General features: G+C 45.5%; 1 protein-coding gene across 3 annotated transcripts in view; it reads right to left on the reverse strand.

Moving 5' to 3' along the window:
• Positions 1-20406, reverse strand: part of CFAP54 (cilia and flagella associated protein 54) — a 615020-nt gene extending 594614 nt beyond the window's left edge. For 2 of the 3 annotated variants that reach the window (XM_077265522.1, XM_077265521.1), the window contains exons 1-5: positions 20196-20406; positions 9785-9890; positions 8313-8456; positions 4837-5008; positions 4619-4677 (exon numbers count right to left, since the gene is read on the reverse strand). In XM_077265522.1, coding sequence (XP_077121637.1) covers positions 4619-4677; positions 4837-5008; positions 8313-8456; positions 9785-9890; positions 20196-20350 — 636 coding nt within the window. In that variant the 5' untranslated portion in view covers positions 20351-20406. The remainder of the gene's footprint in view (positions 1-4618; positions 4678-4836; positions 5009-8312; positions 8457-9784; positions 9891-20195) is intronic. The other variant, XM_077265523.1, reaches the window with a different exon arrangement.
• Positions 20407-20988: the final 582 nt, after the last annotated feature.

A 20988-nucleotide genomic window follows, 5' to 3' on the forward strand; every position in this document is an offset into this window, starting at 1 on the left:
CTTTCAAAGAGTAGCTGTCGATATCATTGGACCTCTTGCTAAACCAAGTAAATCTGGAAAGCAGTACATTCTCACTGTCGTGGACTATGCCACCCGATATCCAGAAGCTGTGGCCTTGTCAAGTATTTCTGCAGCCAAGGTGGCCGAGGCCTTGGTTACCATCTTTACCCGAGTAGGATTCCCCAGTGAGAACTTGTCAGACCAAGGCTCCCAGTTCATGTCAGAGCTGGTCCAGTGCCTGTGGCACACTTGTGGAGTACGAGCGATCCGAACGACCCCGTATCATCCCCAAACAAATGGACTTTGTGAACGATTCAATGGCACTCTGAAGAATATGCTAAGGGCCTTCACTGACAGAGATTCAGACTGGGAGACGTACCTACCCCATCTCTTGTTTGCCTATCGGGAAGTTCCCCAGGAGTCCACTGGGTTTTCCCCCTTTGAACTACTCTATGGAAGAAAGGTCCGAGGACCCTTAACCCTGCTCAAGGAATACTGGGAGGGGCAAGTTGAGGATACAGGAGCCCCTGTTGTCCCTTATGTCCTAAAGCTGCGAGAAACCCTGGCTCAACTTGCTAGTTTTGCCCAGAGTCATGTGCGGGTGGCTCAAACCAGACAGAAGACATGGTATGACCATAAAGCACGCTATCGGGAGTTTGTAGAAGGACAACAGGTCTTAATGATTGTTCCCCATCGGCAGAATAAACTGCAGACCACATGGGAGGGTCCCTTCCGGGTTCTCAGAAAACTAAATGACACCAATTATCTTCTTGCTTTAGATGATCAGGGGCTAAGACAAAAGACTGTCCATGTGAATATGATTAAGGAGTACCATGACCGGAACATTCCAATGATAGCAAGCTGCCGGCTGGCTTCAGAAGACGGTCAAGAGGATGAGGACTCCCTACCTGATCTCGTGGAAGCAGCGAGAGCCCCATCTACTGTGGAACAGGTTCCACTGGGAGATCACCTGGATTCCTTACAGAAAAAACAGATGCTGGGAGTGCTTCAACAGAGACGGGCTGCTTTCTCATCCCAACCAGGTCGAACCACCATCACCCAACATCATGTAGACACTCAGGGTATCCGTCCCATACAACAGGCTCCTTACCAGGTACCTGAATCAGTTCGACACACCATGCAGCACGAACTGGAGGAGATGTTACAGCTTGGGGTAATCCAGGCCTCCCATAGCCCTTGGGCCTCTCCTGTGGTGTTAGTACCCAAGAAGGATGGGAGTACTCGGTTTTGTGTGGACTATCAACGACTAAACGACCATACCGTCAGTGATCCGTACCCAATGCCCCGTATTGACGAACTTCTAGACTGCCTGGCTGGGTCCCGATATGTCACTACCTTGGATCTCAGTAAGGGATACTGGCAAATCCCTCTGACGGAGGAAGGGAGAGAACGATCCGCTTTTATAACCCCCTTTGGTCTGTATGAATTTCTAAACATGCCCTTTGGAATGAAGAATGCCCCTGCAACCTTCCAGAGAATGGTGGACCAGATCCTCCGGGGATGTGGTGACTTTGCTTGTGCCTACTTGGATGATATCGCAATCTTCAGCCAGACGTGGGAAGAACATCTGAACCAAGTAGCCGTTATTCTTGACCTGCTTCTTGCAGCAGGCCTAACCATTCGACCAGATAAATGCCAACTCGGGATGGGTGAAGTTCAGTACCTAGGGCATAGAGTGGGAAGAGGGAAGCTCCGTCCTGAACCTGCCAAAATCCAAGCTATTAGAGACTGGCCTGTACCCCAAACTAAGAAACAAGTTATGGCTTTTTTGGGCACTGCCAGTTATTACCGAAAATTTGTTTCTCATTTCAGCACGGTGGCCAAGCCTCTTACCGACCTGACCAAGAAAACGATGCCCCGGCTGGTGGTCTGGACTCCAGCCTGTGATGAGGCTTTTAACCGGCTGAAGGACGCTCTGGTCTGCGACCCTGTTCTGGCTGCTCCAGACTACAAGAGGAGATTCATGGTGCAGACTGACGCCTCTGCTTATGGACTGGGAGCTGTACTCAGCCAGGTGAATGCAGCTGGGGATGAGAACCCCATTGCCTACCTCAGCCGGAAATTGCTGGACCGAGAAGTGGCCTATGCAACTGTTGAAAAAGAATGTCTGGCTGTAGTGTGGGCCCTCAGGAAACTAAGACCGTATCTGTATGGACGAGAATTCACTGTGGTTACTGATCACAATCCCCTCATCTGGCTGAACAGAGTCTCTGGGGACAATGGACGCTTACTACGATGGAGCCTGGCTCTGCAGCCCTATAACTTTACCATACAGTATAGAAGAGGCAGCCAACACCAAAATGCAGATGGACTGTCCAGGCAAGAGGAGCCCCGAGTCTGGTCAGCCATGCCTGTGTGTACTTAACCAGCGACCTGCAGAGGTCCCTAGTACGTACACAAATTGGGAGGGGAAGGGATTGTCATGATATGTACTTTTGCCCTGTCCTGTATTTGAATAATATGCCATTTGATGTATGTAACTGTTCTCTGGTTTCTATTAGCTGTAATTTATGTATTTTCTTGTGCTGGGAGTCACCTGTAACAATGTCTCCTTCCCCCAATACTTGCAGCCCTAAGCTTTAATGTAATTAAGCTATGTCAACTAGTGAAGGAATAGCCATTCTTCCTCACAGCAGGTGGCTAGTCAAATGTACATACTACGTAGACTAAGCGGAGCCGACCAGCATAGAATCTTCTGGTGGACCCAACCATTGAACAGAAGGTGTGACCCCTACCCCCCTTCATGGGCGGATCCCAGGAGCTCAGACAATCCATTCTTATTTTTGAGATCAGATGTGAGTTGATCCTAAAAGGAGAAGGAGTGGGGATTCTTAGCTGAGGCAAGACCCCACGTCCATCTGTGACTGCGGAAGCGAACGGGGCGAGACTTGAGCTGAGGACATATCTCGTCATTCGTGAGATTGTTTTGGGATCTGTTGGACTCGTGGAAGGACTATTGCTTTGTTAGCTGGCACAAGGATTATCGGGAGGTGCCCCCGTATCTGTTCTGTGGGACTCGTGGAAGGACTATTGTTTCGTTTATCGGGTGCGGGATTACTGGAAAGCACCTCCAGATGTTTCTTTACTTGGACTTATTGTGGACTTCTCGTGAACTTGAAGGACATTATGGATATTTGATGTTGTATGCTCCCTGCTTTAATAAATCTCGTTGGATCGTCCCTCGGCCTGTTGTCCCTTCCTGCTCTGCCGTACACCCCGTCACAATGGCTACTTATTCCCATCCTTGTATGCATGGCTCCTTATTCCCATCCTTGTATGCATGGCTCCTTATTCCCATCCATGTATGAATGGCTCCTTATTCCCATCCTTGTATGCATGGCTCCTTATTCCCATCCATGTATGAATGGCTCCTTATTCCCATCCTTGTATGCATGGCTCCTTATTCCCATTCTTGTATGCATAGCTCCTTACTCCCATTCCTGTGCTGGTATGCATGGTTCCTCATCCCCATCCTTGTATGTATGGCCCCCATAAGAAAAGCATAAAAAAATAAAACCATCCTGCTTACCTTCCCTGCGCGCCCTCGCAGCATCTTGTTCTGGTGCCAGCAGATTCTGCAGCCGGGCGATCACGTGTCCCCGCTCATTAAGGTAATAAATTTTCACCTCTCTCCACGTGCAATAAGATAAATGAATATTCTTTACCAGTGCAGTGAATATCTATTTATCTTTAGCAGCGGGCACAGGTTTTAGCCGCAGTAGCCGGCTCCTGCCTCCTGTGACCCGCTGCTCTGCCACTACCCCTCCGGGACAATGACTCGTGTCTAAGCCGATGGGGGCATTTTCAGCACAAAAAAATGTGCTGAAAAACTCGGCTTATACACGAGTATATACGGAAATTCTTCGGAAGCAGTACAAGCCAAAACATACATATGTCTCACGACTGGTCAAAGTCTATGGTAAACTTAAAGCGTTATCTTAGTTCTTTGCCTCTTTGACTTATTTTGTCCTTTTTTTAGTGTTACAGGAAGACATGTGCAACATATGATGACTTCAGTCAAAAATGCCTCATCAGCCTCATAGTTTGAGAAGCGTACATTTCAATCTAGTACTCTAATTCATTTAATATCCTTAAAGTAGTACTCCAGCATTTTTTGTAATTTCCCCATCCGTTAGCTATCAGCATTGTATATTCAGTGTGTGCATGAAAATACTTTCACGGGTGCTGTCTTCTTCCGTTTCACCGCTGCCCTATCTTGCATCATGTGGCCACAGTTGTGACCAGCTGACACACAGAATCTTCTTTGTGGATCAGAAGTCATATTTTCAATGTCAGTTTATGAGATCCGGGCTATAATATTAAGAAAGAAAGTAACAGTCGGCTGTGTGAGTCGGCAAGAAAGAGCTGCGGTAACACGGTACAGGCGGCGCCCTTAGGAGCGCTAGAAATGGCAGAAGGCAGCGATCCGTAAGTATGTTAATGCATACACTGAATAAACATTAGTAATTCCTAACAGGGGGGGAATAAAATACACCTGGACTGGCTCTTTAATGTGATTCTAGCAAAAAAGCCACTTTTTTTTTTTTTTTTTAAATATACAGTATAACAAACTCTTGATTTACTGATCACATCTTACCTTTGATGAATGCCCCAATGCCATTAAATGTCTGCATATAGTGTATATGTGGAGACTTCCTACAGATAGATAAAAAATAATAACTGATTATTAATACATAAAATGACAAATTGCCATACTAAAAGAACACACTGTATACAAACACCAAAAGTAGCCATAAAAACTGAACATTAGCCTTCACTCACCAGTGCATCTATATAGTTTTATATTGAGCATACCATTAAAAATTAACCAGCAGAGATGTTCTTGTGGGAGCACAACTTGCATGACGAGCTGAAGAAATGACAATATATTAAGGCATTTCTTCACGGATTCTGGGTTCCGAAGATTGGCATCACCGGTCTTCACCAACTGGTACATGCAAATACATCTTCCTTGCAGAGCATGGAACTGAAATTTGGGCACAGAGTATGTGAATTATTAGGGAAATGTTTTAGCAAGAATTATTTTGAAGTTGCGGATATATATGTATGTAAGTATGAACATTGCAACCAAGCCCTATCTCATAGACAAGTGAAGATTATGAAGATCTAAGTGGTCCAGAATTTCCAGAATGCCGTTATACAGGTACTAAGGGCTGCTGCTTAGGACCATGTCTACCATTGAATCTAGTAGTCAGTATACCTGTACCCTCTTACATCTCAAACACAAATGTTTCCATTCCCTCAACTCCCCTAGTTAGGTCCAGAATCATCAGATTAACATGTTCGGATTCATAGTACAAAAAAAGTGTCTCTAAATATTTGTACCAACATCAAATTGTGATGTCAGAAGCTCACAATTACACGGACATCAGAGGCGGTGCAGAAGACTGTGGACAAGTTCCCTCTTGTGCCAATCACTAACTGACGAACATGTTTTTCTTCACCTTTTGAGACCCGTTCCCCTCTTGCGATGTGTATTAACCATTTGTGTGTTCACAAACATTACATCCCACAGATCTTAATTTTTTCATTGGATCTGATAGCTCCCCTTATAATTACGCTTCACTTGTAAGTATCCTTTCATGAATTCTGTAGGCCAAATGAAAAAGGTATCTGCCGAAACGCGTAGTTTTAGGAGGGGTGAGGGGTTACATTTTTATCTGTAGATGTAACATTATTGGATTCATTAAATATTGAGAAGATCTTTGTAAAAACGTCTATCACTGTTCCTTCTACGCTCCCTGGATATACTCCTCTTTTCCCTAACATTTATTATGGTTAACATTTCGGTAATTTGGACAAAACCAATCTCTTTTGCATTTCATTGGAAATTCCATTGTGAATCTTGTCACGATTCCTCCGCTCGGTGAATGATTGCTATGCTGTTCTGTGGAAACTGTCTAGCTGAACTGTCTGTGTCTTGATTGACAGCTCTGTTCTCCAATCTGTGACCTGGATGTGCCAGGACTTTCTGCAGGAGTTCAGTGTTCTGGTAATCGCATCACTACTTAACTGAGCTGTCTGCCACTGATCCCTGACAGATGTAGTTTGTGCGTCTTGGTGAGTGTTAGCCTGATTCTGTTGCTCTGAGTTCTGATCTTCTGCTGCCTGACCCTTTGGACAGTATTCTCCTGATTCTGTTGCTCTGAGATCTGATCTTCTGCTGCCTGACCCTTTGGACAGTATTCTCCTGATTCTGTTGCTCTGAGTTCTGATCTTCTGCTGCCTGACCCTTTGGACAGTATTCTCCTGATTCTGTTGCTCTGAGATCTGATTTTCTGCTGCCTGACCCTTTGGACAGTATTCTCCTGATTCTGTTGCTCTGAGTTCTGATCTTCTGCTGTCTGACCCTTTGGACAGTATTCTCCTGATTCTGTTGCTCTGAGATCTGATCTTCTGCTGCCTGACCCTTTGGACAGTATTCTCCTGATTCTGTTGCTCTGAGATCTGATCTTCTGCTGCCTGACCCTTTGGACAGTATTCTCCTGATTCTGTTGCTCTGAGTTCTGATCTTCTGCTGCCTGACCCTTTGGACAGTATTCTCCTGATTCTGTTGCTCTGAGATCTGATCTTCTGCTGCCTGACCCTTTGGACAGTATTCTCCTGATTCTGTTGCTCTGAGTTCTGATCTTCTGCTGCCTGACCCTTTGGACAGTATTCTCCTGATTCTGTTGCTCTGAGATCTGATCTTCTGCTGCCTGACCCTTTGGACAGTATTCTCCTGATTCTGTTGCTCTGAGTTCTAATCTTCTGCTGCCTGACCCTTTGGACAGTATTCTCCTGATTCTGTTGCTCTGAGTTCTGATCTTCTGCTGCCTGACCGTTTGGACAGTATTCTCCTGATTCTGTTGCTCTGAGTTCTGATCTTCTGCTGCCTGACCCTTTGGACAGTATTCTCCTGATTCTGTTGCTCTGAGTTCTGATCTTCTGCTGCCTGACCCTTTGGACAGTATTCTCCTGATTCTGTTGCTCTGAGTTCTCATCTTCTGCTGCCTGACCCTTTGGACAGTATTCTCCTGATTCTGTTGCTCTGAGTTCTGATCTTCTGCTGCCTGACCCTTTGGACAGTATTCTCCTGATTCTGTTGCTCTGAGTTCTGATCTTTGGCTGCGTGTCCCTTTGGACAGTATTCTGACTATCCCTTTGGCTTGTCCTTCGGCTTTTGATCCGCTATCTCTTGTTATTGACCCTGGACTGTGACCTGACTTACACCTTCGTCTTTTCCCTTGGTTATCTATGTACTCTCTTGATATTGACCCCGGAACGTCTGACTCTTCTGCCTCATGGCCTGCCTGTTAGTGACTAGCGTCACAAATCTGTTGCAAAATCTGCTTGTCTATCTTGTTGCAGACTTGCCACAGACCTTACCCTATGCTTTGTAAAGTATCCTCAGCAAGCATTGATATGCAGCATACTTTACAGCTTACGAATGCTCTGATACTCCCAATGTCGGGTGTTAGAGTATAGAACAAGCCAAGGTGATGAGCCCCTGCATACATGGTGGATGCCAGCTGTGTTATACAGACAGCGCCTGCCTCTAAAAGCAGTGACTGGACAAAGCTCCGATCGCTGCTGTTTAACCATCTAAATGCCACTATCAATCTTGTTCCATACAATGCGGCTAAGGTGAGCTGACCGATTCCCATGGCAGCTGGAAGTCTACTAATGGCACCCTTGGGGCTCCAATGAAGGCCAGCCTGCCATGTGCCATACCACATATAGTATTACAGTATATAGAATAAGAGATCAAATATAACATTTAAATCACTCCTCTTCCATTTTTGCTAGTTCAAAAATAAATGTTAAAATTAGAATTAAAAAAAACAAAAACACATTTTGTATCAATAAAAACCTTCAGATTGACACTCATTGAACAGTGTCTCATAGGGCCCATCAACGGGAAAATAAAAAAGTTATGGTGATCAGAAAAAGTTGACCCAAATCTAAACCATTTTTATTACAAATTCTGACATTTTTTAGCCACTGAAATGTAAAAATAATTATACAATTTTGGTATAGCTGTAATCATGAAATACAAAACTTAGGGATCTTGGAAGATAAATGAGGGAACAAAAAAAATAAAAAAATTGCTCAGCCATGAAAACTTAAGTGTTGTGTTAAATCCTTGTTATGGCTCAAAAAAATAAATAAAAATGGCCCTAGCTAAAACTTTAGTGTCACAGAGAAAGAAAGAGGGGGAGAGATGTTACCAGCATTAAGATTTAAAGGACTGAATTTTCAATGGCGATGCACCGTGCCATGTAACGTACCATCATACCGGCTCTTTCATCATCTGTTCCATTTGGAAAAAATGTCGATTTGAATTGTTCCACATCAGAAATCTCATCAATATCCAGTGAGCAAAACTGTTCAAGGTACCTCCCATAGCACTGAAAGAGCGCCAGCTTGTACTCCTGCAAATGAGTCATGAGAGAATAGCCAATCCTTTTATTACTCAGGGATACGTTACATGGAGTTTTTAAAAGGAATCTGTCACCAGGATTTTGCCAGAGCTGAATGAAGCAGGGGCAGAGCCCTGATTCCAGTGATGTGTCACTTACTTGGATGCTTGCTGTAGATTTGATAAAATCACTGTGTTATTACCAGGAGAAATCACTAGAGGAATAGTAAATCTGCTGCCATGTAGTCCTCCATATTCCTGACTTCTGTACAACCTCACCCCCAACACTGATTGGCAGCTTTCTGCCTATGCACAGTGTACACAGGAGGCTGTCAATCAGTGGTGTGGGTGGGGTTATACAGGGTTCAGCATTCAGAGACTTGGCACTCTGCAGCAGAGAAAACACTGATTTTATCAAAACTGAAGCAAGCAGCCCAGCAAGTGATACATTGCTGGAATCAGTATGTCTGCCCCAACATCATGCTATTCTCAGATGGGGTTGCAAAAACCTGTTCACAAATTCATATAAGTTAATTGTAACTGATAAAGATAGTATGTTTGCTTGTATATGGGATCTTTCCCCTCTTACTGTTCTATGACATCTGGTACTGTTGTGCGTTCTGTCTCCACACAAGGTGAATGGAGGTGCAGCTGACTGATAAGGTGCTGTGAGATGTCTTTACTACGTCCGTATCCAAGACAAGGAGCAGACAGGACCAGCGTCCACAGACCCGGACTTAGGACCACAGCATGGGTACAATTCAGTGTCTGTATACACTGTGCATAGGCAGAAAGCTGCCAATTAGTAGTGGGAACGGATTTATGCTGAGCTTATAAATATGGAGGACGGCATGCCATCAGGTTTACGTGTCATCTAGTGATAATCTCCTGCTGATAAAACAGTGATGTTATCAAAACTACAGCAAGCAGCCCAGCATGTGACACATCATTGGAATCAGGGTCTCTGCCTCTACATTATGCTGCTATCAGAATAGGTGACAAAAAATGGTGACAGACTACATTTAACAAAGAGTGGTATGAAAAGCTACAACAATCTATCAATTCTGACCATAAAAGTCTATCTTCCCATAGTTTCATCATCACAGAACGCAGAATCTAATAGTACTGAATGGATGAGGCACAGCCATGATTCATCAATGTCACCAACAGCACCCTGCCAGACGATTCATTCTCAGGGAAATACACACATCACATAGTGATCACTGCCCGCGAGACTGACGGATGTACGAGCTTGTCATGTGAACAGCAGCAGGACGCTTGGTTAGTGAGGCAAAAGACTGGCAAATCTCAGTGTGTTACACATGAATAACCTTGACTTACCCCGATCAGAGCAAGGCTATCGCCGGCCTTAAGAAGCTTTTCTTGGTAATACCACGCTGGCAGTCGGGGTTTATACTTGACCCATATATGAAACAAAGTACTGGATCTGCAGAAACAACAGAAATATGTGCAACTGAAAGCCTGCATTAATCTATGAAATCAGGAAACAGTCACATAAAATCACAGATATTTTCTACAGCCTGTAGAGTACAGTGGCATTTAAAAGTTAGGGCACCCTAACTGTTATTGTGAACAGTTAAGAAAGTTGAAGATGAAAGGCCTAAAATTAAACATGACACATTTCCTTTATATTTTAAGCAACATAAAAAAATATATAATATATTATCATATATAATATATTATCATATAATATAAATATATATACAGTATATATATATTGTAAGGGGTTATACTCGCTCAGGTGCGACAGCTGACACTCAGGAGGCACGTTCCATTAAAAGTTCACAGGTTTATTGCTCCATAAACCACATAGTAAGAACAGAAAAGGCAGCATCAATAGTAAAAACTTGGTCACACGGGGTTAATAGCGGCAGTAACGGAGTGAGTTACCAGCGGCATAACGCGGTCCGTTACCGCTGGCATTAACCCTGTGTGAGCGGTGACTGCGGGGAGTATGGAGCAGGTGCCAGGCACTGACTGCAGGGGAGTAGGGAGGGACTAATCGGACTGTGGCCGTCGCTGATTGGTCGCGGCAGCCATGACAGGAAGCTGGCGAGACCAATCAGCGACTTGGATTCCATGACAGACAGAGGCCGTGACCAATGAATATCCGTGACAGACAGAAGGACAGACGGAAGTACCCCGTAGTCAATTATATAGTAGATATGTATATATAGTAATGTTTTACATTTTAAAAATTACAGAAAGAAAAATGGGCAGATACAAAAGTTTGGGCACCCTGCATGGTTAGTATCTACCAGAGCCCCCTTTTGAACATATCACAGCTTGTAAACACTTTTTGTAGCCAGCAGTGATAAGCGAGCATACGCGGGTGTTATCCAAGTATCTCGGGCGTGCTCGAATAATATGTTCGAGTCTTTGTGGCTACATGATTCGCGGCCTGCGTTGTGGCTGTCTAGCATATCATATGAACATATCACTCGAGCATTCACAAAATACTTGGATAACACCTGAGCATGCTCGGGTATCACGATATCATCCGAGCATGCTCGCTCATCACTAGTGGCCAGCCTAGAGTCTTTCAATTTGTGTTTGAGGGCTTTTCATCCATTCTTCCTTGGAAAATTCTTCCAGTTCTGTGAGATTACTGGGTCATCTGGCGCATGCACTGCTATTTTGATGTCTAACCACAGATTTTCAATGATGTTCAGATCAGGGGACTGTGAGGGCCATTGTAAAACCTTCAGCATGTGCCTTTTGAGGTAGTCTACTGTGGATTTTCACGTGTGTTTTGGATCATTATTAGTGATGAGCTAGTATACTCATTGCTCATGAGGAATGCCTGTTTGTTAGGGAATTCCCACATGTGTTCAGGCTGTCCAGCAGCGGTAAATCAAGCAGCTGAGGCCACGAAAACTAAATCTCCGAGCACTAACAAATACTCGGAGATCACCCAAGCATGCTCGGGAAAACCCAAGCAACGAGTATACTCGCTCATCACTAATCATTATCCATTTGTAGAAGCCATCCTCTTTCAACTTCAGCTTTTTTACAGAAGGTGCTATGTTTGCATCAAGAATTTGCTGAAATTTAATTGAATCCATTCTTCCCTCTACCCGTGAAATGATCCCTATACCATAGGCTGCAACACAACCCCAAAGCATGATTGATCCACCACCATGCTTGATGGTTGGCAAGATGTTCTTTTCCTGAAATTCTGTGCCCTTTTTTCTTCACACAAACCTTTCATCATTGTGGCTGAAGAGTTCTATTTTAACCTCAACGGTCCACAGGACTTATTTCCAAAATACATCAGACTTGTTTATATGTTCTTTTACATACTTCTAACACTGAATTTTATGGTGAGGACACAGGAGAGGTTTTCTTCTTATGACTTTTCCATGAATGCCATATTTGGGCAGGTGTCTGTGAACAGAAGAACAATGTACCACAACTCCAGAGTCTGCTAAATCTTTCTGAAGATCTTTTGCAGTCAAGAGTTTGTTCTGATTTGCCTCTCTAGTAAGCCTATGAGCAGCTCTCACTGAAATTTAGCTTGGTCTCCCAGAACTTATCTTGACCTCCACAGTTCCTGTTAACTGCTATTTCTTAATTACATTTCGAACTGAGGAAAGGGCAACTTCAAAACGCTTTTCTATCTTCTTATACTGTAGCCTTCTCCTGCTTTGTGAGACGCCACCATTTTCATTTTCAGAGTGCTATACTGCTGATAAAGAAGAACCAATGGCTGCTGTTTTTGGCATAAGGTTAGAGGAGGCTGGGTTTTTATAAAGCTGGGAAATTTACATCACCTGGCCTCTCCTAACTATGACAGTGAACAATCCACAACCCTAACAGGGTAATTAAGGTTTGAAACCATGATCAAAGTTATCTGAGCACACAAATCTCGGTATTTTTTGGATTATAACACTTTTTTCCCTCAAATTTGGGGGGAAAATTAGGGTGCGTCTTATAATGCGGATCTACCTTACCGGCCGCAGGCTGGGATGAGGGGGTGTTCGTATGTGCAGTGTGGCGCGCTGCTGCAAGTGTTCGGTCCTGCGGGGGCTCTGCCTACATCTTGTGAAAGCCCAGAGCCCCCGCAGTTACTTTGTTTCCTATGCGGTGGACTGAACTCCGGGAAAATGGATGCATGGGGTGGAGCATGCACAGATGGAGATCTCTGCACCAAGATCTTGGGAGATGAGATCTCTATCTGTGCATGCGCCACCCCTGGCCGGCAGCCATTTTCCCGGAGTCCAGTTCTCCGCATAGGAAATCAAGTAACTGCGGGGGCTCTGGGCTTTCACAAGATGTCAGCAGAGCTCTCGCAGCACCGAAGACCCGCATGACGGAAGACAAGCAGCACCGCACCACACCACATATCCGAATACCCCCTCATCCCAGCCTGCGGCCTGGAGCAACGCTCTACTCTTGCCTTCTCCAGTGGTGATCCTGGGACCCCGCTTCACCACAGCCACCACCCCCAGTAAGCAATAAGAAGCATCTACTATATAATTGTCTAAGGGTCACTTCCGTCTGTCTGTCCTTCTGTCTGTCTGTCACGGATATTCATTGGTCGCGGCCTCTGTCTCTCATGGAATCCAAGACGCTGATTGGCCGTTTCAAAACGCCCACGACCATTGCCACGACTAATCAGCGACGGGCACAGTCTGGCGACAAAATGGCCGCTCCTTCCTCCCCGCAGTCAGTGCCCGCTCCATAATCCCCTCCAGTCAGCCCTCACACAGGGTTAATGCCAGTGTTACCAGAGCGCGGTGTAACGCACTCCAGTTACGCAGCTATTAACCCTGTGTGACCAAATTTTTACTATGCAGCGTATGCAGCATCAATAGTAAAAAGATCTAATGTTACAAATAAGAATAATAAAAAAAAAAGCAGGTTATTCTTACCCTCTGACGTCGCCTGCTGTCCTCGGCAGTGCAAGCGGCAGGTTCCGGTGCCAAGGATGCTATGCGAGAAGGACCTTCCATGACGTCACGGTCATGTGACCGCGACGTCATCACAGGTCCTGCGCTCATACCAACCCTGGGACCGGAAGCTGCCGCGTGCACCGCACACAGGGCCAGGACTTCAAGGGGCCTTCGGAGGGTGAGTATATGTTTATTTTTTATTTTAAGTCTTTTTTAACCACGCATATAGTGCCCAGTGCCCACATTGCTATATACTACGTGGGCTGTGTTACATACTGCGTGGGCTCTGTTATATACTACATCTCTGTGCTATATACTAACGTGGCTATGTTATATACTGCGTGGCTGCTATATACTGTGTGGGCTGTGATATATATTATGTGGCCAGTGTTATATACTGCGGGGGCTGTGCTATATATTGCGTGGCTGCTATGTACTGTGTGGGCTGTGCTATATATTACGTGGCCAGTGTTATATACTGCGGGGGCTGTGCTATATACTGCGTGGCTGCTATGTACTGCGTGGGCTGTGCTATATATTACGTGGCCAGTGTTATATACTGCGGGGGCTGTGCTATATACTGCGTGGCTGCTATGTACTGCGTGGGCTGTGCTATATATTACGTGGCCAGTGTTATATACTGCGGGGGCTGTGCTATATACTGCGTGGCTGCTATGTACTGTGTGGGCTGTGCTATATATAGTTGTATCTGTATTTATATAATATTTCTATCCTGTTTTGATATAGCATCTGGGTATTGGTTATATGTATTGCTGTAACTCTTTCTTTTCTTTTTTTCTAAACATTCCTTCATACATTGATATGGACCCATGGTGCTCTTTTTATATGTACATTGCTTCCCTATGGATCATCCATTATGGGAAGTCCTGAAGTAGTTAAAGAATAGAGCAATGTATCTGAAAAAAAACAGATACTCTTATAGAGTTGAACAGTATGGGATCCTATTATCTTTTGCGACACATTGAAGAAACAGCCCCTGAGAAACCACATTAGGGTTTGATATTCCTTATCAAGCACGTTAGGATTTGACGTCCTTGATCAATTGTATTAGGGCCTGATGACACCTCTGATCAACCACATTAGAGTCTGACACCCTTGATCAAGCACAAACAGCTATATTTACACCCCTGCCCTGATCAAACACATTAGGGTCTGTTCACACCCCTAATTAAGTATATTAAAGTCCAGTGGCATAACTAGAGTCTGATGGGCCCCAGTGCAAAATTTGGACCAGGCCTCACTGCATCCTGAATATATACAGTGTGTCCATAAAGTCATGGTGCACTTTTGACCATTCACTGGAAAGCAACAAAAAACTATAGAAATGTGAAATCTGCTCCAAATAAAAGAAAAACTCTCCCAGTTTCATACCTATTCAGTGCAGTTTGATGTGATCTCTATTTGTTGCCCTACACACATCCAACGATAGTGAAGTTCTTGCCACACACGGGTAAGGACGTCTGGTGTAACAGAAAGAATAACGTCTGTGATTCTCTGTTTTATGGAAAGTCGCCTCATCGATAAACACAATCTTCTGCAAAAATCTTGCATCATTGTCAATCTCATGAAGCATACAGTGCCTAAAAGTAGTATTCAACCCCCTGCAGATTTAGCAGGTTTAATAAGATGCAAATAAGTTAGAGCCTTCAAACTTCAAACAAGATCAGGATTTATTAACAGATGCATAAATCTTACAAACCAAAAAGTTTTGTTGCTCAGTTAAATTTTTATAAATTTTAAACATAAAAGTGTGGGTCAATTATTATTCAACCCCTAGGTTTAATATTTTGTGGAATAACCTTTGTTTGAAATTACAGCTAATAATCGTCTTTTATAAGACCTGATCAGGCCGGCACAGGTCTCTGGAGTTATCTTGGCCCACTCCTCCATGCAGGTCTTCTCCAAGTTATCTAGGTTCTTTGGGTGTCTCATGTGGACTTTAATCTTGAGCTCCTTCCACAAGTTTTCAATTGTGTTAAGGTCAGGAGACTGACTAGGCCACTGCAACACCTTGATTATTTGCCTCTTGAACCAGGCCTTGGTTTTCTTGGCTGTGTGCTTTGGGTCGTTGTCTTGTTGGAAGATGAAATGACGACTCATCTTAAGATCCTTGATGGAGGAGCGGAGGTTCTTGGCCAAAATCTCCAGGTAGGCCGTGCTATCCATCTTCCCATGGATGAGGACCAGATGGCCAGGCCCCTTGGCTGAGAAACAGCCCCACAGCATGATGCTGCCACCACCATGCTTGACTGTAGGGATGGTATTCTTGGGGTAGTATGCAGTGCCATCCAGTCTCCAAACGTCACGTGTGTGGTTGGCACCAAAGATCTCGATCTTGGTCTCATCAGACCAGAGAACCTTGAACCAGTCAGTCTCAGAGTCCTCCAAGTGATCATGAGCAAACTGTAGACGAGCCTTGACATGACGCTTTGAAAGTAAAGGTACCTTACGGGCTCGTCTGGAACGGAGACCATTGCGGTGGAGTACGTTACTTATGGTATTGACTGAAACCAATGTCCCCACTGCCATGAGATCTTCCCGGAGCTCCTTCCTTGTTGTCCTTGGGTTAGCCTTGACTCTTTGGACAAGCCTGGCCTCGGCACGGGAGGAAACTTTCAAAGGCTGTCCAGGCCGTGGAAGGCTAACAGTAGTTCCATAAGCCTTCCACTTCCGGATGATGCTCCCAACAGTGGAGACAGGTAGGCCCAACTCCTTGGAAAGGCTTTTGTACCCCTTGCCAGCCTTGTGACCCTCCACGATCTTGTCTCTGATGGCCTTGGAATGCTCCTTTGTCTTTCCCATGTTGACCATGTTTGAGTGCTGTTCACAAGTTTGGGGAGGGTCTTAAATAGTCAGAAAAGGCTTGAAAAAGAGATAATTAATCCAAACATGTGAAGCTCATTGTTCTTTGTGCCTGAACTACTTCTTAATACTTTAGGGAACCAAACAGAATTCTGGTGGGTTGAGGGCTGGAATAATAAATGACCCTCTTAAAAGACTTTTCACAATTTAAAAAAAAAATAAACAAAGAAATAACATTCTTTTTTGCTGCAGTGCATTTCACACTTCCAGGCTGATCTACAGTCCAAATGTCACAATGCCAAGTTAATTCCAAATGTGTAAACCTGCTAAATCTGCAGGGGGTTGAATACTACTTGTAGGCACTGTATCTGTAGCAAACGTGCATCATTTGGGTCTATCCGTCGGTTTGATAGCGTGCAACGGCCACAATTTGTACCCCGTAAAACAGAGACGTTTCTTTAACACCTTAATGAACTGTAGTCTTGCTTAAGTGTAATTGTTGAGCACACGCACACAGATTTTTTAGGGCTCCTTAGGTAGCTATCCCGTATAGCCCCTACAGACTCGTCACTGACTGATGGTCTACCAGAAAGGGGTTTAACCACCAAACTGCCGGTTTCCTGCAACTTCGTATCCCACCGAGTAATGTTATTCCTATGTGGTGGCGCTTCGTTATAAACGTGCCGATATTCACGTAGAACTTTGGTCACGGATTCGAATTTAGCGAGCCACAGAACACAGTGAACTTTCCTCTGTACTGTCCACATCTCGACTGGCATGGAAAGCCACACAGCTGGCATAAGCTTGTGGCTGATTGATGTCACAGACCTGGCAGTGTATTAATCAGCTTTCAGTTTATCAGGGGTTAATCTGACTGGGGGCTCAGCAACAGCTTAAATGAGTTTGTGTTGTTTGATTGGTTCTTGTTATCGCTCCTCATGAACAGGTTTGATATGATTGGGCCAGAGAAAGGGCACCAAAATGTAAACTATAAATAGATCCTGTGACTGGTCAAAAGTGCACCATGACTTTACGGACACCCTGTATCGTGCACATGCCAGATGGGTCTGGGTGTCGCAATACACTTCGACTGGATGTGTATCCAAGGACAAACATCTAGTTGAAGTTTCTGCTGACAACGGCGTACCCCTAATGGGCCAGGCCCGGTCGACCGCTTGACTGTAGACGCTAGGCCCATGTTAGGGTCTGTTCACACCCCTGATCAACCATATTGTTACACACCTGTCCCGGGTCTGGGCTCTGTTCCCTGCACCCTGGACCGATAAACATTGTTGTGCTCCACATCCAGCTTTACAAGTAAACAGGCGTGCTCCCATGGGTTCATCTACCTAGGCCTATATAGGGCCTTCTAAGACACACAACTGTGTCTTATTATTAAGACTTTTAACACACCCCTTTCTGCGGTCTCCAGAACATCTCCAGGCTGGTTGCAGTTTCCAGTAACTCCGTTACCTCTCTGCCTACGGCTTTCAGTACTTTTGATCAGGGTCATTTGGATATTTTGGGGTTGTCATTATGATTTAAAAAGAGAAAACACAGTAGTTTGGCAATAAATGGCTTCACCTAACCACTAGCCATGAGTGGAGAAAAAGCTTTGGTGTTATTATTCATATTCTCTGAAAAAAGCCAAGAAAGCAAAAATTCTGCCGGGGCATGCAAACTTTTGAGCACAACTGTGTCTGTTCCTTGTCTTCTTGGACCTCTGCTATGTGTCCCCCAGTGGCTTCCAGAATGTTTCCTGTCTACCTTTCAGAACCTCTGCTACCATTTCCTGGTCTTCCTGGACCTCTTCTACGTATCCTTCAGCTTACAGGATCCCTGCTACCTGCCTGTTGTGTTCCTTGGTCTTCATGATGCTCTCTGTGCTTCAAACAGAACCCTGAGACTATCACAGAGCAGGTGCATTTATACGGAGACTTGATTACACACAGGTGGGTTATATTTATCATCATTAGGCATTTAGGACAACATTGGATCATTCAGAGATCCACAATGAGCTTTTGGAGTGAGTTTGCTGCACTGGAAGTAAAGGGGCCGAATAATATTGCACGCCCCACTTTTCAGTTTTTGAATTTCCACAAAAATTTAAAATAACCAATAAATTTCATTCAGCTTCACAATTGTGTTCCACTTGTTGTTGATTCTTCACCAAAAATTTACATTTGGTATCTTTATATTTGAAGCATGTTATGTGGGAAAAGGTTGAAAAGTTCCAGGGGGCCAAATACTTTCGCAAAGCACTGTATCTGTCTGTGGTCTCCCAGATGTTTCTGATCCTGTCTTCGGCTTCCAGTACCTCTGCTATCTGTTTGCAGTTTCCAGTACCTCTGTCTCCCATGTGCCTCACCTGCCTGCTGAACCAACACCCATGGCTCTTGTGCCTACCCGGTCCTTGTACTTTGAGGACCCACCTCACCCTGTCAGCCTAACAGAATACCAAGACCATTGTTCCTAAAAAAGCAGCAGCAACAACAACACCATTACGGACTTATTTTGTAGGGGTCTTAAAAAGGGGGTTACAGTACCGAATCTGGGCTCTGCTTTCTTAAACCCGGCCTGCTTCATTTTCTTGTTCTCTATGTCGGGCTTTACAAATAGACCGGCATGCTCACATGTGTTCATCTACCTAGGCCTACATAACGCCTACCAAGACATAACGTGTACCAAGACACACACCTGTATCTTGGTATTAAGACTTTTTTAGTTTGTTTATGCACAGCTCCCTGCCTGAGGTCTCCAGGACATCTCTGGGCTGCTTGCGGACATTCAGTACCACTGGAACCTGTCTGCGATTGTCCAGGAACTCAGCTACCGGTCTTCCAGGACCTCTGTTACATGTCTGTGACTTCAATGACGTCTCATGTCCCCCTGCAGCTTCCAGTATCTCTTTTACCGATTCTAGGTCTTCCAGGACCTCTGCTACATGTCTATCTATGGCTTCCAGGATGTCTCCAGTCCACCTTCAGCTTCCAAGATCTCTGCTACCTATTCTACATCTTCCTGTCTTTCTGCTACCTGTTCCTGGTCTTCCAGGACCTCTGCTACATGTCTATCTGTGGCTTCCAGGATGTCTCCTGTCCACCTGCAGCTTCCAAGATGTCTGCTACCTATTCTAAGTCTTCCAGACTCTCTGCTACCTGTTCCTGTCCTCCAGGACCTCTGCTACATGACTATCTGTGGCTTCCAGGATGTCTCCAGTCCACCTTCAGCTTCCAAGATCTCAGTCTTCCAGACTCTCTGCTACCTGTTCCTGGTCCTCCAGGACCTCTGCTACATGACTATTTGTGGATTTCAAGATGTCTCCTGCCCTCTCCCCCCCCCCCCCTGCAGCTTCCAGGATCTCTGCTACCTATTCTACATCTTCCAGGCTCTCTGCTACCTGTTCCTGGTCCTCCAGGACCTCTGCTACATGACTATCTGTGGATTTCAGGATGTCTCCTGCCCCCCTGCAGCTTCCAGGATCTCTGCTACCTATTCTACATCTTCCAGGATCTCTGCTACCTGTGTGCGGTCTTCCGAATGTGTCCGGTCTGCCTGTGGCACCCCAGACCCTTGCTACCTGTCTGCAGTCTCTCAGACGTCTCCAGTCTGCTTGCAGCTTCCAGTAGCCCTGCTACCTGTCTCCCGCATGCCTCCCCTGCCTGCGGCACTGATGTCCATGGCCGTGTGCGCACCCAGACCTTGGGCTTCCAGGGTCTACCTCACCCAGGGAGCCTGACATATATCAGGGTCTGACCACACCCCCGGCCTAATGCCCCTGATCACGTGTCCTATTTCAGTCATGTAAGAATGTGCTGTTCAACATTTGGTGTTTCAGCCGAGTGAGGGTTTCACTACAGGACATGCTGGGAGTGGTAGTACTGCCCTTGTGGAGCCCCCTGCAGTAGACCCCTCTGGGCAGCCATCTGCTGCCACACGCCCAGTAGCCAGCTCTGCCAGCACAGCACACATCACACTGCTATGTCCCAGTCATAGCCTGTATGGCACGTTACCCCCTCCTGCGGTCCTGCTGCCGGGCCTCTCCGGGAGGAGCTCGCTGCAGTTTTCCCATAAACCCCAGAAACTGCTTGATCTCATTCTCGAAGGTTGCGATCACGGGGTTCTTGCTGTCTATGGCTCCGTAGAAGGCGGCCGGCAGCGGCTCCATGCTGCAGCTCTGCTGCGGTACGGAAGGACTATGTATACCGCCGGAGCTGCTGCTAGGAGACCGTCTCCATGGGAACGGCGCACTGAGCTGCCTTCACAACGAACGCTGCGTTGGGACGCAGAGAGCGCATGACGTCACGCGTGTACACGTATTGGTGAGAGGGTCGCGTCGTAGGTCGGAGGTGATGGCTTGTGGCTCCTCTGTAGACGGCTCAGCGCTGAGGGGATTACACCGGAGCTGCGGGTGAGGGGATTACACGGGAGCGAGGACCTCACATAACCCCTCCGCTGCACTCAGCTCACACTCCATCCTAGTGTCCTCATCCGGCTTTTTAATGCTTTTATGTGGAATTGCTGAAGGTTTTAAACATCACACGTCAGAAATTATTTTTTTACATTGTTATATATTTTATGTATTTGGGAAAAATTAATTTTTTTCCTGATTTCTAAAACTTGCATTTTTAGTGTCGCTTCTTGTAATATAAAATTACACTCAGCGCTGATTGTTCAGTGTCACCAGAATGTGACGTCTCCCGTCTGTCACCGGTCCTGTCTGCAGCTGTGACATTGAGAGTAGTGGGCGGAGCTTCACGGGGAGACGCGTAAAAGAGCGCAACCAACAGTGATCATAACAGAGCG

This window comes from Ranitomeya variabilis, chromosome 5 (assembly GCF_051348905.1).
Source record: "Ranitomeya variabilis isolate aRanVar5 chromosome 5, aRanVar5.hap1, whole genome shotgun sequence".
In the NCBI taxonomy this organism is placed as follows: domain Eukaryota; kingdom Metazoa; phylum Chordata; class Amphibia; order Anura; family Dendrobatidae; genus Ranitomeya; species Ranitomeya variabilis.